This window comes from Aspergillus mulundensis (genome assembly GCF_003369625.1).
Source record: "Aspergillus mulundensis strain DSM 5745 chromosome Unknown scaffold_4, whole genome shotgun sequence".
Taxonomy (NCBI): Eukaryota; Fungi; Ascomycota; class Eurotiomycetes; order Eurotiales; family Aspergillaceae; genus Aspergillus; species Aspergillus mulundensis.
In genome coordinates this window covers 2,788,951-2,806,963 of record NW_020797892.1, presented here as the reverse complement: position 1 = coordinate 2,806,963, position 18,013 = coordinate 2,788,951, and the positions used below count along the sequence as shown (strand labels likewise).

The 18,013-nt window shown below is 51.0% G+C and overlaps 5 protein-coding genes across 5 annotated transcripts; 4 read left to right on the top strand and 1 right to left on the bottom strand.

Annotated features, from left to right (window-relative positions):
• Positions 1 to 20: 20 nt before the first annotated feature.
• DSM5745_05334 (pentatricopeptide repeat protein) lies at positions 21 to 2,600 on the top strand (the record flags this gene model as incomplete). Its single annotated transcript, XM_026747350.1, has 1 exon — positions 21 to 2,600. The coding sequence occupies one exon, from the start codon at positions 21 to 23 to the stop codon at positions 2,598 to 2,600; it is 2,580 nt and encodes an 859-aa protein (XP_026604830.1).
• A 1,377-nt stretch (positions 2,601 to 3,977) lies between these two features.
• On the top strand, positions 3,978 to 7,359 carry DSM5745_05333 (putative C2H2 finger domain protein; the record flags this gene model as incomplete). Its single annotated transcript, XM_026747349.1, has 2 exons — positions 3,978 to 7,298; positions 7,354 to 7,359. 2 exons carry the CDS (start codon positions 3,978 to 3,980, stop codon positions 7,357 to 7,359), a joined length of 3,327 nt encoding a protein of 1,108 aa, XP_026604829.1.
• A 1,951-nt stretch (positions 7,360 to 9,310) lies between these two features.
• DSM5745_05332 (putative C2H2 finger domain protein) lies at positions 9,311 to 10,414 on the top strand (the record flags this gene model as incomplete). Its single annotated transcript, XM_026747348.1, has 3 exons — positions 9,311 to 9,459; positions 9,511 to 9,774; positions 9,838 to 10,414. 3 exons carry the CDS (start codon positions 9,311 to 9,313, stop codon positions 10,412 to 10,414), a joined length of 990 nt encoding a protein of 329 aa, XP_026604828.1.
• A 722-nt stretch (positions 10,415 to 11,136) lies between these two features.
• DSM5745_05331 (uncharacterized protein) lies at positions 11,137 to 11,503 on the bottom strand (the record flags this gene model as incomplete). The annotated part of the gene is made up of 3 exons (XM_026747347.1): positions 11,137 to 11,195; positions 11,259 to 11,385; positions 11,450 to 11,503. The coding sequence occupies 3 exons, from the start codon at positions 11,501 to 11,503 to the stop codon at positions 11,137 to 11,139; spliced, it is 240 nt and encodes a 79-aa protein (XP_026604827.1).
• Positions 11,504 to 12,972: 1,469 nt separating this feature from the next.
• DSM5745_05330 (chromatin segregase YTA7) lies at positions 12,973 to 17,905 on the top strand (the record flags this gene model as incomplete). The annotated part of the gene is made up of 2 exons (XM_026747346.1): positions 12,973 to 14,989; positions 15,039 to 17,905. 2 exons carry the CDS (start codon positions 12,973 to 12,975, stop codon positions 17,903 to 17,905), a joined length of 4,884 nt encoding a protein of 1,627 aa, XP_026604826.1.
• Between the last annotated feature and the right edge of the window lie 108 nt (positions 17,906 to 18,013).

Sequence of the window (18,013 nt, the reverse complement as noted above, 5' to 3'; positions counted from 1 at the left end):
GATATAAACCCTCTCACTTCATGCTCCGCCCGGTGATTCGAGGAGCTCGGTGGTATCAGCATGTGGCCCACTCGAGCAATTCGGCGGCCTCGCCTTGCTCTTTTGCACGAACATTCACGGCGATAGCGCCGCGATCGATCAATTATGGCGGTCCTAATGATAAGGTCAAATTCTACGAGCAGGACACTTTACGGAGCACGAAGAGACGGAAAATCGATCCGGAAGCGGAGGATAATGCGGAAAGGGAAGAAGTGGCGCGTGAACTTTCGCAGTTGGATCGTGATCTAGAGGCCATGAAGGAGGATCCGTTTGGCCCAAACAGCAGCTTTATACAAAGTCTACCGGAGGATGAAAGGGCTATTGCATTGGAAGCCTTGCGAAAACAAGAAGCGAATGATGGCAAAGATGAGCCTGTCACCTTTGATGACGTTTTTGACGAGGAGTTGGACCAGATGCTTAAAGAGGAGTTTGAGGGTCTAGCCTTGGAGGAAGAGAATTGGATGCGAAAAAAGAAAGGAAAGCCGGAGAAGGAAGCTGAACGACAACCATACCAACTCGCACTCGAGGAGTCGGAGCATAGCAACTATATTGATAGATTCAACCGTTCTTTAGAGCGGTATGCTATCAATGAGTCCAATGATAAAGCGAGCCACGAGCTCTGGAAGTGGTATCGAGGATGCAGACAGATCGTTCCCAGGTTTGTCAATGCGATACCTGAGGAAGCTATGACGCTGCTATGGTCCTCCCAGACTTCACACGCGGCTCGTATACAAGTACTAGCTGAAGACGTCTTATCTGCTGGCCGGTCTCTCCCCACAGGGCATATACTTTCCTACATAAAATCTCTGCACCAGCTGGGCAAGACCAAAGCTGCCTTGGATCAATGGGAGATACACCAGGCTGGACTTAGCCAGCAGAAAGAAGACCTTGAAGCTTACTGGAAGCTCGGGGTACAGCTCTTTACGGCCGAAGGCAATCCACAGCGAGCTCAGGATATTGCGCTAGCATTCATGACAAATGCCAACTCTCAACAAGCTCGCGTCCTTATTCCCATCATTACCGCTTGGGGACGACAGTCTGGGAGAGAAGCAGAATTCAAATTGTGGGCTCTTTATTTACAACTGAAAGCGATGCTTCGGCATGAGATGACCATGAAGGATTATGATCAGATCAGCATTGGGCTTTTAAAAGGTGGAAAACTCAACCTCGCCATTGCCGTGTTCAAAGATATGATGGTAACTGGCAAAGATTCGGCAAACGACTCAACGACACTGTACACTGCAGCTCTTGGGCTGGCGGGTAACTTGCAGGCGTCAGCCGTTTCCGAAAAGGAAGTTAACAGAGTTTCCCTTTCGACGCTGACGGTTCTACCCCGTCGATACGAGAATCGATTCTTCTATGCCAGCTGGTTGAAGAAATTGATCGGAATGGGTGAAGTCGACTCCGCGGCTTCCGTGATTGAGTTGATGTATGAACGAGGCGTCAGGCCAGATCCCAAACATCTCAACGGTCTGATTGCTGGCTGGCTACGTGAAGGAAGTGCACCTGCTCGAGACAGGGCCGAACACCTAGGCTGGTCTATGATTAAGCAGCGGATAGACCGAGATTCGCAAGCCGACGAAACCGAGTTGGCGCCCCCGGGAACCCGACGCCCAGGTGCTCGAATTCCTCAATTCATGCAACGGCCGATGCCTGCAGCCACCATTGAAACTTTTTCAATTCTACTCCTCCACTACACACGGCGAGGCGAAGACGAAGCAATCGAGCATCTTGTCAACAGCCTCACGCGCACTCGTATCCAGCCAAACTCTTATTTCATGAACCACCTCCTTTATGCTGAACTCCGAAAACAAAACATCAACGCCCTTTGGAACAAATTCAGAGCACTTTCATCTAGTGTGCAGCCGGATCTCGAGACATACGCTTGTCTCTGGGACTGCGGTAAAGTTCAATACGATCGCAGCCGCACAGCTTATCTTTCCGACTTCCCAACGGCCCGCGCCCTTTACGCCGAAATGATTACCTGGTTCTTCAAACTCTCCACTAGAGCCCAAACCACGACACAGGAAGACTTTTCCAAAGATCTCTACGATCAAATCATTCGGTGTTTCTGTCTTTCCAAAGACCTCCCAGGCACCCTCGTCGCTCTCTCCTCCCTCCGTTTAACCTTTGGCTTTCATCCCGACGAAGCAACGGCCCGCCTAATCATCCTGTCAATTGCGCGTCACGCCGCCGTCCCATCAGACACTCCCAAACGCCGTCTCCGTCGTCTCTCCTCAACGCCGCAAAGTAAGGCGAATATCGCCTACGTTCAACGCCTCGTTGAGCTCCTTAGTGATCGCAAGTCTGCGGCGCTTGAACCAAGAGGGCTTACCATCGGGTCGCTGGATCCACATGAAAAAGAGACGCATCAGCTTGAGATCATGACTGATTTGCTGCGCATTGTCATGGGTCAGGTCAATGCTCGCACTAACCAAGCGCCTGATCCTGATCGTGTGGAAGAGCAGCTCTGTTCGGTCGCGGTCGAGATGGGCGTGCCTGGGATTTATCTTGGGCCGAAGTTGGGTGACGAGAACTCCGGTCTGATTTCGATGAGATAGGATTATGATCGTGTTCAGTTTGTTCATCATGGGTGACATTTATTTCAACTTGTATTGTATACGGAGTATATAGGGGAGCTTCCATGGCGTTACTGTACCGTAGCATGTTGCACACTATTACTCTGTACGTTGTTATTAGATCTATTCCTCTTTGACGGACTTTGCTTGAATCTATACCATGTGTCGTAGACACCGTATCTAGAGCATCAAATCATATCTTGCAGGCCCAATAGCAAACAACAATTCTTCAGACAATTTGGCTCTGTACAACGGCCAGGGCACTATGAATGACACTATGATATCATAGCCATACATCCATTCTTTTGCTTCAGCAGGTCGAATCTGCCTTGGGAGTCAGGAAGCACGAGGTGTGGCTGCGGTAGGTACCGGTAGGTACCGTATCGTGGCTTTGCTGTGGCTGGAATGAGACTTGATACAAGGCAGATTTAGTTGCAGCCGACCTCAAACAATCTGGAATAATTTAGGAGAGCATCGAATGTATTTTTCTCATACACTATAATGTCACTAATGAATGTCTGTAAGCCTGAGAGACGGGGTATTTTCTCCGTCCTCTCTTCGATCTGTGGGGTGGTGGAGATAAAGCATTGCACGGTTTGAACCTGAACCAGAGTCTCAGCAGTGGATCCAATATCTGTCAACATAAAAAGTAAACTCAACTTCTCAACTACTTTTCAAGGGGGCACGGGAAGTTCTGCATTCCCGTTAATGGGTCGTTAGTGCTTCATCTGTCATTCTCAGCCTCTAGTTTGGCGCCGGCTCTTGGACTTGCAGCGTTGTAATCCCAAGGCAGCCTTGACTCCTTTCTTTTCCTCCCCCACCTTATTATTATCTCCCTCTGTCTATCATATCAGCCCTGCTGTCCCTCTTTCCCTTGCTTCAGAGCCTCCTCCCACCTGTCACTCCTCTCCACCCCTGTTCCTTTACTCAGACACAGCCTCCTTTTGACGTCTTACTTCTCTGCCTTGCCTCACCACAGTCTTTTTATTTTACACTGCCTTGCTTACTAGCCTCTGCGCTCGGCTTTTCGACGTCATTCTGTTGACTGGACCAGAACCGTCTTGGTGTCTACCAGATATATCCCGAAAGCAGAAGTCAATGACCTAGACCTGCGCCAAAGGCCGGGCAACGTTGGCCGCTTGTCCTCTTATACTCCGATCCGTTGCCCATTCTGTTTAAATCTTCCTGTTCCCGATCCCAACTACAACGTGCTAGGCATGTCACTCTCTATCCTTCTCAGCGGGTACTAGTGACAAGTACATACCCGAACACACAAGAGTCTGAAGAAGAAGAGCAGCCAATCTTGCGCTCCTCTCATCGACCCGCTACTAGGCTTTTTCATCGATTGAGTGAGGGAAGATGTCGGCTGCCCCGCATCAGTTCGTCCAGAGCGACTCGACCGATAGAAACTTTGACCCCGAGCTCTCAAATTTATATCTTTCTACCGCAATCGACCCTGAAGAAGCAGAATTCCAATCATCTGCGCTCAGATTGACGCCCGTCGACGACCGGGGCGGCGCATGGAATAGCTCTGCGTCGCCACTAGAACGCTCCGTCAACAATGCCTCAACACCAGACAATCGCGAGGGCTATGGTACGTCCTATTCTGAATTTCTCAGCCCGGTCGAGGATTGGACAAGTGACATAAGCGGCCATACTTCGCCTGCCGATTTAACGATACCCGGTGTATGGCCGACCAACAACACACAAACATCGTTGCCAAATCAGTTCGATCCTAGGCCACCATCACCACATACGACCATGGATCCCTCCCAGCTCCTTACGCCGAACCTAACTAATCATCCAAGCCCAGCTTCGGACGCGATGGGTGCTGGTAGCCATCGCGTTCCGCGGTCTCATCAGCCGCCCATACCTCGCTTGATTACGACCCCTATAAACAACACTCTCGGCCCTCGCCCAATCCCTGAATCCGTCACAACGATAAGCCCAATCGTCAAGGTTGAGAGTTACTCGCGAGGTGATTCACCTGTCAGGGATAGCTTCTCAACTAACCGCCGCCCGAGCCAGTCATCAGTACATCTTTCCCCTGGGGGAGCGTCTAACGCCTCGGACGAAGATGCTACCATGGAGTATGATAACCATTCCATTTCAAGGTCAGCGAACGGGGCGTGGGTTCCAAATGCGCTTACTGGTCAATCCGGCCTCGCACCGAATGCGCGAGAGGATGTATATGTCCTTAGCCCCAGCGAGGTGGACTCGCAACGAAAGCTGGCGGAAAGGAATGCTGATATTTATACATGGTCGGAGGCCGTTAGTGAGGCCCACAGCGAAGCTGGTGATGATTACCTGCCTTCCCAGAGAGGCCGAAGTGACCGTCGTGGGACTAGGCGAAGGGCGAAGAGTACCGGAGATCCGTCCCTCCAACAAGATTATTTCAATCTCAAGTTTCACCCCAGCCGTCTTGAAGTTCCTGGACCAGGACTTTTGCTTCAGGAGACAAGCGATTTTAGCGAGGATGGGACAGACTCATCAGCGCCCGTTAGTGTAAAGGAGGAGATGTGGGCCCGTGAAGCATCCGAAATTACTTCTCCTGGGGCTCAGGCCACAGAAACAGGCGAGTCGCAGCCTCATCAGTTCTTGGGATCTCCTCCGTGGCGTGACGTTGAGCTCGATTTGGCTCCTCGAACAACACCGATCCAACCAGTCAGCTCTACTCAAGCCATGGTTGAATATCAGAGACGTGCTCGAGAATATGACGCTTTATCCCGTGTTGCGACTTGGGGTACGCGCGATCTCGATGCCAACAGTATCAAATCCTTCCAGATGATGAATCTCAATGGGAATGGGAAAGAGAAGAAACACGAGAGACGGAGCAGTCTCCTCAAGTATTTTCCTCAGAAAAAGGGCGGTCTTCTAAAGCGACAACGCCAAAAAACTGATATTTCCACCATTGAACCTGTTCTCGAAGGCCAAGCCCAGGACACAGAAAGCAAGCCGGCCCCCCAGAGAAAAGACAGCTTTCCTCATCGGCTTAGTCTTGGTCTCTCCCAAAAGTCTTCTAGCAGTTATAGCATCGGCGGTGCAGTCATGGCAACGACGAGGCAGATGGCTGCCATTGGCGGCAAGGATTCACTGAGTGTTGTATCTCCAAACTCTACATCCAAACCTTGGAACACGCTCAAGGTGCGAGGACGGAGTAGAAGTGAGGTACCCAGAGCACCAGGGTTGTTGGAGCTCATGACGAGTCACGGTGGTCCGCCTGTTCCCAACATCAACTACACAACCGAGTCCACGGCTAACACAGGCGCCAATCCTGCGGGTCCCGATCATGATGCCGAGGAAGAGGACGATGATGGTAGTGATGAAAAAGGCCTTGTCATGGAATTCCCGATACCGCCAAACCTACCTGTACCGACTTTGGAAGGATTCAGAACACAGATTCTCCAGCTCAACCCACGACTTGAACCCGCTCTGATTGATCGCTTTGCACATGAGCAGGTCCGGCGTTACAAGAGGTTGATCGAAATCAAACAAACACACGCTCGGGATGTTAATCGCGGGAAATGCAAAGCCGGGAAATTTTGCTTCGCCCTGGGAGGTAACGCCAAACTTCTACCACCCCGCGCTTCAGCTCAAGATGCAGATTCGCACACCCAGTTTCAGATTCCAGGTCGAGACGAGACAGAGGAAAGCCCCAAGGGCCTCGGAGAAACGACCATTGCTACGGCCCAATTCCCGCCAGGGGTTCCGCTTCCACCACCACAGGTCAAATTATTGCCGGCCGAGTTTGAATGTATGGTTTGCTTTCATATTAAGAAGTTCCAGAAGCCGTCAGATTGGACCAAGCATGTTTATGAAGATGTACAACCTTTCACTTGCACGTTTCCGGACTGCACCGATCCCAAGTCCTTCAAACGCAAAGCTGACTGGGTTCGGCATGAGAGCGAGCGGCATCGGCAGCTCGAGTGGTGGGAATGCTTGTTTACTGATTGTCGCCACAAATGCTACCGGAAAGACAATTTTGTGCAGCATCTCGTTCGTGAACATAAATTGCCAGAACCGAAAGTCAAAAAGTCAAAGAACAAGGAACTGTCAAAAAGGGCGGCAATTGAAGCAATCACCCCTGAGTTGCAGGAGGAGATCAACCGTGAGCAGGAAATCAACAAACTCTGGGAGCTCGTGGAAAGCTGTCGATTTGACACAGCGAAAAGCCCCAGAGAGGAACCTTGCCGATTTTGCGGCAATGTCTGCACCAACTGGAAGAAGCTCACTGTGCATCTGGCCAAGCACATGGAGCAATTGGCTATTCCGATTCTCGGTCTTGTGGATGAAAGAGATTTCCCGCATGACATCGATACCTTCTCGAATAGCAACACGGACATTTGTTCTGGTCAAATGTCTGTCAGCCAGGAAAGCAAAGAGTTTGCTCCAAAGTTAAACACTGGGAGGATGGCTAAGGGTCTTGGGCCATCAATTAATTTCACGCAGGGACAGTATACGAGCAGCCATGCGGGGGCATCCGAACCGCTTGCGATGCCATTCAATACGGACGAAGCGTACATTCCTGCTACCTCGATGCCTATAGACGGTACAGCGCCCAGCCAATTGAATAATTTTGAAGGCATCTCGCAGTACGCGACACATGGAGGCATGCCTGAACAGACTGCCCTGGCCGAGGAACAGCCACGGTTAATTGCCATGCACCAACATCAGAACTCAGTGACCTATCCTCCGCCGTTCAACGCCAGACCTCGACTGACCGTCCCCAATCAAGACCTAAGGGTGCTGTCGGAATATAACAGCTTTTCCATGTCCCCCACTGAAATGCAATATGATCCACAAAGCGCGTCGTACGTATCCATCGGAGCGGATAACCACTATACATATCACGGGCCAATGGCATCGGCTATGCCATACCATTCAGGATATCAGGGCCAATGACTTGGCACTCCCACATCTCACCCAGGTTGAGTTTCCTGGCCACTTTGTATGTGATACACCAGGGGCATATTTGACGGATCTAGAGCGGAGTAGTACTCGATCTAGATTTGCCTTTGTTTACGGCGATTGGCGTTCTGTTTGTCTTATTTGTTGCCATACCACTGTTATCGTATCTTTTTGGCATTGCTGTGTAACATCACTGGCGTCTATACCCTGGGACTCCCATACGAGTTGACGAGGTACGATATGACTGGTAGCATTTATATATGATGTTTGGGAATTTGCGGGAAATGTACTTTGACTAATTGATGACTGATGATGAGCTCTACGAAAGGGTGCACTGATGAGGATTAAAGGTAGCAAAGTCACTTTGACTAGGTTCAGTGATCGACATCTATAAAAATGCCAGTCGGCTGTTCGGTCCACCTAAAAGACTCCTTACAGGCACAGTCACGCAGACTCAAAAGTCCTACACCGTATATAGCCCGTAGGGACAGCCATACAGTATTGACAGTCCTGTCTCCTCACAAGGAGCAGCGAATGAGAATTTTTCATATCCGCGTATGCCTCACTTTCTGCAAGTCGGCAGCACTAATCATGCACTCACTCGGCCTATTCTCGTCCGATGGATGCTCAAAGTACAGTCTAGTCCTGTCATCACTGCTCCTGTGGGGGCACAATACCTCAATGCTTTGTCTTTGCATCCTTTGACTGAATGCTTTTGCTCGCCCCCCTTTACTTTTTCCTTCAATCGCTTACGCTCCAACCTTCATCCTATCCTTTCTTTTTTTTTTTTTGCGCACACGACAACTATCAGTGTATCACCAAGCTAAGCCCAACAGATGATAGTCTCCATGATCGAAGAAAATTTGAAGCCGATCGCCTCAGCTGCCTCCGCTGTTGTCTACTCCCGAATGCTGTAAATCCCAACTTTCAGTCGTCGACTCGGCTCTATATGATTTCCTTCCGTTCAATCTCTACAATATCTCTGCCTGCAAACTCGGCCTTGTTGCATTCCTCGCTTGGGTGCCGGCGGTAGTACAAACAACTGCATCGAGCCCTGCTCGATTCAAGCTTTATTTGTTATTGTGGTCACACCGATCGCGCTATGAGTGTACGTACCCGCTCAGTCTTTCCCCGGAATTGCCCTGCCTTCCCCTTCTCAGTTCTATGACATCGAACAAACATTCTGATCCGAGAAGGTATCATTATCCAACCGTGGCTAATCTTCATAGGGAGGTAAGCATGCTTGGGGCGACTCCATTCTTCAGGGTATCAGTGCAAGGTCTGCGGGCGAGCTCTCTCCCATCGATCCCACCGCCGACCTGAGCCCCGGCGGTTCAGCTTCGCTTCTGGGCTATCAGCTTGCGGCAGGCCCCGGACTCTCCTCCCATCATCATGGCCCCTTCTTTGGTCAGTGGCTGCCGCCTTCCAAACAGTCAGCATCGCCCAGCCCGCAGCCTCTTGATCATTCCCAATACTCGTCGGCGCGATTTTTGAGTGACCATGACTCTTGGACTCCGCTTCGAATAACAGGTGTACCTACCAATGTGACATTTTCAACGCGGCCGCTGGAGGTAGTTCAAGAAACGGGCGAGTTCGACCGTAGGTGCTCTGCTGGTCATTATAGCGAAGCCTCTGAGACTGGGAGTCAGTACAATGGTCTGCACTCCTCCGACTCCGGGTATAGCACGCGCAGCTACGCTACCCAATCAGTCTCTGCCTCGTATGCTGTAGATTCAGCTTACAGTCCACATCTTGACCCGCAGGATCACGATCGTGACGACAAGATGGCGCTGTTGGACATCAGTTCAGCCCAGCTATGCGAGCCTCCCAATGTTGCGGGACAATTAGAATCGCCATCTTTAATTGGCAATGATGTGGTCAGATGTGATTACCCAAAATGCCTGTGGACCGGCAAGTGCCCGTCAGATAAAAGGTAAGTCATTTATCTGTCCGCTGGTTAGGATCCTCTAGTTAACGTGCCCAGGAAACATGAAGCCCGACATAAAAAGCTATTCAAGTGCGATGTGCCGAATTGTACGCGAAAGGAGGGGTTCGGTACTATCAATGACCTTGCACGGCACAAGAAATGTGTTCATAAGAAGGAGCCGGAGCGCGGACCAAAGGTATTATATATGTGTTTTGGACGAGATTGCCCACGAAGCAATAAGAAATGGCCTCGCCTAGATAACTTCCGTCAACATCTTGCTCGTATGCATAGTACAGAGGATGGGGATGAGTTGCTGAGGAGGTAAGACTATACACGCAGCCTGGTACAATGAGTCTTTTTTTTGACATCTCACTTGCTTTCCAGGTCACGCGAGTGGTACGAAAAAGTAAGGTCACAGGATACTGTATCAACCCTTACGGACAACGTGCCGGCAGAAGCAATATTACAACGAGTCCAGAGTATAACCGAACCGAAAGTCATGATGCGGGCTGCTGACTGCGACTCCCAAGATCCGCTTGCTGCAATTCATTCGGCCTTTCAGGCTGCTAATTCCAACATGTTAATACCGAATCCAACCGGAGAGCATTATATACTGCACGCCGCTGATATGCAGTCGCAGTCGATGGAGCTCTCGGCACTTACGGCACTAGAACTTGAGCCAGCGTTGGCGCGAAACATGCTCGATCCTTCCAAGTCTGCCAAATCACGGCATGACAAAATGGACAATATGATATCTGAAGCAGCGGTAAGCGTGATTAATGCTATGACGAAAATGATTCACAATCGCCGGCGAAGACGAGGTTATGTGGGGGAAGACGACATAGTCGAAGAAAGCGAGCTATCTGACAGGAACCGAGACATTTTGCAAAAGATCCTGATCGCCGCATCGGAGCTCCTCTCGGAAGGCCCAGAGGCAGGAGATAAGATATCTCATGTATAGCTTTATGGCTGCAAATTTACAATTGCGACAAGACACTTGGTAATAACGCATTTTCCACGTCCAAGGGAAGTGTCTCAATCACATGAACATCGCGCATTTTAAATTGAGCGAGCACAGGGCATCAACAACCGGATTCTTCTCTTAGGCCATAGGCATCTGACAAGCAAAGTTTGTCACGAGAGCATTATACATGGGACATAACAGATCATCATGAAGGTGAGGAAGAGCATAAGATGGACGGTAACAGCGAGGTCGAATACAAGTATAGCAGTCCATCATAATAAGCTGTTCGGCCTGGTGACGCCTTGACGATGGAACAGATCTCATTACTTTGAGCCTCGACGGCACCCAAAAGCCCAAAGGATATGCGCTGGAGTAGTTCGCACAGTTTCATCATTAAGTTGTCATTTATCTTTTGAGGCCATGTCAGCGAATAGAGGAGCCTCGAACACATTATCTGGCTTCGGTGGAAGACCACAAATGGTGTTGATGGGAAACATGTGGTTAGAGTCTGAGAAATGTTCATAGGGAAAAAGTATTTGACATACATCTATGACCCTTAGCATGCTGAGTTTGGACCTATATATATAGAGGGAAAAGCATAAATTTGGGACAGCATGATCGCTGGGGCGTGGTCCAAGGGGTATATTTCCTTCAGGTAGTAAACACATGCCAATACAGATATAAGATACATTTTCAATCTTCAATCCAACGAAGTGAGCTCACTTTTCCACCACCCCCGTCAACTCTCTTGCCTCCTTCTCCAAGGCAGCTAGTTGCTCTAGCATGTATCGTTAGTTGGAACATCCACAAACAAGACACCGGAGACTAGAGAAAGACGTACGATTCTTACCAACCTTGACCTCCTCCATCTCCAGCTTCACCCAAGTCCAGTAAATGATTTGATACGTGAAGACGGCGCCCAGGAAGACCTTTGCGAAAGGGCTGGTGAAGGCTTTGTAGCGGGCCATCTAGTAATAGAAGTTTGCCAAGGGTACTCTAGGGAAGACTGATACGAAATAGGCGAAGACTTACTCCCTCTTTGTAGGCGCTTGGCTCGGGTTGCTGAGGTGGAGGATGAGGCGGCATACCTGTGTTCAGCCGGGTATGGGTAGTTGTTAGGTTTCTGCGAAAGAAAGGCCGACAGAGGCTTGGATTGAGACGCGGGGGCATCTTGGATATTGATTTCCGTTGTACCACATTCACTTCACCAAGTCTGCTTCTATACAGCAGTTTTATACTGAATTCCTAGTGATGTTCAGCGCCGGGACTGAGTCAGCGATCACATGATATCAAGCGCTGGCCCCGGGTCGCATAGACGGGGTTGAAGAACAAGCGGGGAGGAAGCGAAGTCAAAAGGCGATAAGCTTCGATGCAGGGCGGAGGCGCTGGCCACAAAAAACTGGCGGCGTGTTTGTTCTTTTTCATCATTCTCTGCTCTTTTTCTGACAGCATCAAAAACGGGTTAACCGAGTCGGAAAAGCCTGTTGAAAGTGGGCATTCTGATCCAGAAGAACATTCGGTGTTTATTTATGATATTTTACAGTTCTAAGAGGCATGGAGTTGCGTTGTTTACTGTGGGCTCTGATGTGCTGGGTTTGCGGTGATCTCGGACGGATCCCCAGTCCAGGCTGGAATTGTGTTTGTGTCCACTGGCCGGAAGGTGAAATGCGGTGGGGGCCGCATCTGTCGGCCTTAGGGCTTAGGCATCAACTGGGCTCTAGCCGCGCCGCTAGACCTAATGGGTGTCTAGTCGTGGCTTAACCGGTGGCTAGTGCGCGACCGACTCCAGCCTCAAGACTCGCAGTGCGAGAGATTGAGATTGTGACAAAGAGGGCGTGCGAAAAGTGACCACTCTCATCGCCTCGGTCAAACCATCTTGATTGATGACAATTAGTTGCTGCTGCGGGTTTCTGTTGAATAGGTATGCGTGCTCATTGCGTTCATTGATTCTGGCTCCCATCAATCCTGATTTTCGATGCGCTGACACCCATCGAGACCGAGACGGAGACGAGTGATCCTCACCTAGCTTAGGCTACCGGCGAGACAACCGTAGTGCCGCCTGTTTACGACGCGCTCAAACGTTGATTATTTCTCTTGCTCTTTTGTGGGCTTTGTTTTTGCTTTCGATTCGCGGTCGGCTCGCCTCATTTCGAGTATTGTTGGTGGTTAATCATAGATTCCTGTTGTTCGAACCCGTCGCTCTTTTACTTTCGCGGCCGCCCTGCGCATTCACTTTCTTGTGTGCAGGTTACTGCACCGGTGCAGATACGACACATCAGCCTTGACTTCACTACGATTGAGCCCCCGCTTGGTCACCTTCACCGGTCTTTCTTCATGACAGTATATCGCTAGTGAAGCACTGCGTGTGAAGAATACTCGAGATCCAATCTCACCTTATTTAGTGAGTTCCTGAGCCCGCAGCAGACTCAACCCTTAGGTCGTCATTACGCCTTGGTCCGTTATCGTTCTGCTCACCTTGCAATTCCCCCCGCCCCCCGCGTATCCCCGCATCCTTTTGCTTACCGATGGCTATCACCAGAGCTGGGTCGTTAAATATGGGCCGCGTCAAACGATCAGTCGACGATATCGAATTAGCGAATAAATCTGACTCAGATGATGACGACTACAGCGACCACCCCGTTCAAAATAGTCGACGTTCAGCGTCGAAGTCCAAATCGAAAAGAAAGTCCCGTCCCGCGAAGAAGAAGGCGCGCCATGATTCTGATATCACCTCTGACGACGAGATTAGTGAACTCGGGGAGTCTTATTCCGAGGGTTCACATGAAGAGGATGAAGCCGATGCCCCAAGGAACGCGCGAGGTATTCCCGCTCGAAGGGCTGCCGCCAATAGACCACCGACCTATGATGAGGGCTCGGAGGGTATAGAGGATGAAGAAGAAGAAGAAGACGCTATCCCTTCCCCTAAGAAGGTGGTGAAGCTGAAAGTCAATGCCCTAAAGCGACAGGCACCGCAGGATAACTTCCCAGGCTCTCGGCGTACGACTCGACGAACTCGCGATCCATCCGACGATATATACGCGTTGACAAACTCTGGACGCCATGTTCAGACGATACAGAGGGGCACGCATAGTCCGGAAGCAGAGCGGGGTCGTCGGTCATCACGCGGGTCGAAGCGCGCTCCCGAAGCTGAGGCTGTGGTCGAAGCCGACGAGGAAGACGAAAAGATGGAGGATCCAGAGGTCATTGAAGAAACTTTGACCGATATCAAGACTTCACAGCTAGAGATCCAGGAGAGTGCTCCGAACTCCTTCAGAGATGATGTTGGACAAGACGCACCTGCCGAGGATGAAGGCTTTGTGCCGGAATCTGAAAACGGTGATGGCAATGCAAAAGGAGACGACGACGACGATGATGACGACGGTCCAACCACAAGGCGACGAAGTAGACCGAACCGCAGTCAGAATACCGAAGAAGCTACACAGGCAGACGAAGAAGAAACTGGGCTCCGCCGCTCTAGCCGAAAGAAACCAAGGTCTTCGCAGCGGAAAAATGACGAGGAAAGCGATTTTGAGCCCGAGGAAGAAGACACCCACGACGAGGATGAGTTATCGCAGTCTGGAAAATCTCAAGGTTCCCCGCGCAAAGGGAGCCAAGCTCAGGATGATGATTATGAAAGCTCAACTGGCCGACGCCCGGGCCTCCGTAAGAGGGCTTCTCGGTCACGTGGGGAGTCCGAGGCCGTCGACATTGCAGAGGAGCTGGCCGAAGAACTTCATGATCTAAGAGGAAGCCGTCCGCGCCGCCGAGTACATCAAGAAATTGTTTATGAGAAGCCCAGACGCAGCCGCAAGGATGTTGATTACCGCATTATCCGCCCTGATCTGGCCCTGCCGATAGAAGAGGCTGAGAATGAAGTCAATGAATCCCCTTCGCGCCGAGGCCGTGGTGGAGGTGGCAACACCTGGCAGCGATCGCTGTTCCCAACCTATGGGCCATTTGGAGGCGGCGGGCCATCTGCAATTCTGGGACCTCCCGGAGCACACGCTGCCACTGGAGGAGTTGATAGTGACAGTAGCGACGACGAAGGGATGCAGCATCCTAAAGGGTCAATATCAGGGCCAGCTGGTGGTGTTCTACCTCTTCCTGGTGTCTTCGCGCCCCAAACGCACAGTGCCGATGCAGTGCAAGGCCACTCTGGCACTCCAGCGAACTTTGGTCGCGTCAAGGACAAGCAGGCACTGGCCGACGCAGATCCGCTGGGCGTTGATATGAACGTCAACTTTGATAGTGTAGGAGGATTGCAAGGTCATATTGACCAGTTGAAGGAGATGGTGTCTCTTCCGCTTCTCTACCCAGAGATCTTCCAGCGATTCCACATTGTGCCTCCTCGTGGTGTTCTCTTCCATGGACCTCCGGGAACGGGTAAGACTTTGCTGGCCAGGGCTCTGGCAAACAGTGTCAGTTCCGAAGGCCGCAAAGTCACATTCTATATGAGAAAGGGTGCTGATGCGCTGAGCAAATGGGTGGGAGAGGCTGAAAGGCAGCTTCGTCTTCTTTTCGAAGAGGCTCGCAAAAACCAGCCAAGTATCATCTTCTTCGACGAAATTGATGGTAAGCTTTTATTCGTGAAGAATTATGTATGGATGCTAATATTATTCAGGATTGGCACCTGTCCGGTCAAGTAAGCAGGAGCAAATTCACGCGTCGATCGTCTCCACTCTTCTGGCATTGATGGACGGTATGGATGGCCGTGGCCAAGTCATTGTAATTGGTGCCACGAATCGTCCCGACTCTATTGACCCTGCTCTTCGTCGTCCGGGCCGTTTTGACCGCGAGTTCTACTTTCCCCTGCCCAACACCGAAGGCCGCCGTGCTATCCTAGACATTCACACTAAAGGCTGGGATCCACCACTGCAAGATGCCATCAAGGATGAGCTTGCCGAAATCACCAAAGGCTATGGAGGTGCAGATTTGCGAGCTCTTTGCACGGAAGCCGCACTGAATGCTGTTCAGAGGAGGTATCCTCAAATTTACAAGTCTGAAAAGAAGCTCCTGATCGACCCGAAGACGATTGAGGTTGCGCCGAAGGATTTCATGCTTGCAATCAAGAAAATGGTCCCTTCTTCAGAAAGGTCTACATCATCCGGTGCTATGCAATTGCCCAAGTCAGTTGAACCATTACTACGTCAGCCCTTAGTCGAACTCAAGAGTATGCTTTCAGAAATCCTTCCACAGCGCAAGAGACTCACCGCTCTGGAAGAGGCACAATATGAGGAGCCGAGAGAATCGTCAAGGGGTTTCCAGCGCGAGCAAATGCAACAGGAATTTGAGAGGTCGCGAGTTTTTAGACCCAGGTTATTACTTCGGGGCTCCCTAGGCATGGGCCAGCAGTACCTGGCAGGCGCTCTTTTGCACGACTTTGAAGGTCTTCATGTTCAATCATTTGATCTCCCGACACTACTCAGTGACTCAACTCGGTCGCCCGAAGCGGCAATCATCCAGCTCTTCGCTGAAGTCAAACGACACAAGCCCAGTGTTATTTACATCCCAGGCCTTCAAAACTGGTCTGAAACCGTTGGCCAGGCCGTGATATCTACCTTCATGGGCCTTTTACGATCGATACCTCCTACTGACCCTGTTCTGCTGCTTGGAATCATGGAAACTTCCGAAGACATTGACCCTGCGCTAATGAGGAATTTATTTGGCTACTCAAAGCGAAACATCTTTGAGCTCACAGCGCCGGGTAATGAGGCGCGGCGTGAATATTTTGCTAAAGTGGTTGAACTAATCAAAGCCTCGCCTTCTCATCTCCCGGATCCTGATAATCGGAAGAAGAGACAGCTTGAAGATTTGGAGGTAGCGCCGCCGCCACCACCGCCGGAGAAGGCTCCGCTTTCGAAGGAACAACAGAAAGCTCAGAAGAAGAAAGATTACCAGACACTGAACCTCTTGAAGATCCGTATTCAGCCAATTATGGACCAAATCAAGAAGTACAAGCGGTTTAGGACGGGTGTCATTGATGAGTCCCAGATCCGGTACCTGTGGGAAGAGGAAGATCCTAATCTTGTTACGAGTGATCTCCCGATCGAGCAGCGCACAACGTTTCGACCATTTGAAAAGGCGCATGACAAGCATGGGGTTCTAGGTCTTCGGGAGACCGTGTCTGGCAAATTTTTCTACAACTTGGAAATTGTGACCATCGAGAAACGACTCTCCAACGGGTACTACAAGCGACCCAAGGACTTTTTGGCGGATATCAAACGGCTAGCCAAGGACGCGCGGCAGCTCAATGATCAAGAACGATTGCTCCGTGCGAACGAACTTCTCTCAAATGTTGAGGTGGATATCGCTACCATTGAACAGGCGGAGCCGGCACTCATGGCTGAATGTGAGAATGTATACCTTCGTGAGCTGGAGCGGGAAAAAGTCGCGCTGGAAAAGGCGAGGAAGGCCCAAGAGGAGGAAAATGCCATTGCTTCTCGTGTTATAGATAACAGGGTCCCCCATGGAAACACAGATTCCGACCCGTCGAGTGGCCCTGTGGTGCTTGGAGCATCGTTCCCAGATCTCGGTCCTCAAATACCTGGTCGGCCTATTACGCCTCCACGGCGGTCAACTGTCAGCTTCATGACGAATGGTTATCATCGGGGCGATGGGTCGGATTTGAACGATTCGAATCCGACCAACGGCTCGCATGATATCAACCCTGATGGCGATGGGGACACTTATATGACCAACTCTGACCAGTCAACTGGTAAGGATACCCAGACAAGCTCGTTCGGGCCCGCTGCGCAGCCTAAACCGGCCTATTCTATGACGGCTCCTTCTCAGCAGGTGAGGCGGGAGTCAGGGCTTTCGAGCTTCTCGCAGAAAGGACCCATGACCCCCATGGCTCCGGGATCGCAACCGGCAGACTACACTAACGAAGCCTCGACCACGCAAACGACATCTGACAAGAAGTCATCGGAGCAGTCTTCCCACCCACAACACTACACCCAAAGTCCTATTGTCATTCACGGCACGCGGCACGACTACCCCGACCTTACCCTGTATCCCGATCGTGTCTCGCAAGAGGAACACCTTCCTGATACCCAGCAAGGTGATAGCAGCCAGCCGTCTCCTCCCCAGCTACGCGAATCCCAGGGTTCGCGCGTCGAAATCCAGTCACAGCCTAAATCGCAGCCTCCTGTACCCCTTTTCGACGCCGCTTCTAGACAGCCAACCGCTCTGCAGGCCCTCCTCAATGACGAGGACGAGTCGCCAAAATTGATCATCGACCATGACTACGTCCGGGAATTGCATAAGGAGATGACACAGCGCACGAGCGGATGCTCTGTCGAGCAGCTTGAGCAGATCAATACGGCGCTGATGGATGTCCTCTGGCATACCCGCAGCGATTGGAACCGCAGCAAAGTGGCCGCTGGGATACAACACGCCTTCAACGATGTCCTCGAGGACATGCAGGCCGTGCAGGAGATCGGGCCGATCAGTCAGAAGACGCAGGAACAACTCCGCTCGATTTACTAGACTCTCCTTTCATCCCACTTACCGTACCCACTACACACATACATGCATACTACCTCACTTCCCTAAACGTTTTTGCTCACATTTGGTTAACTCTGGCAGCAGCAAGCA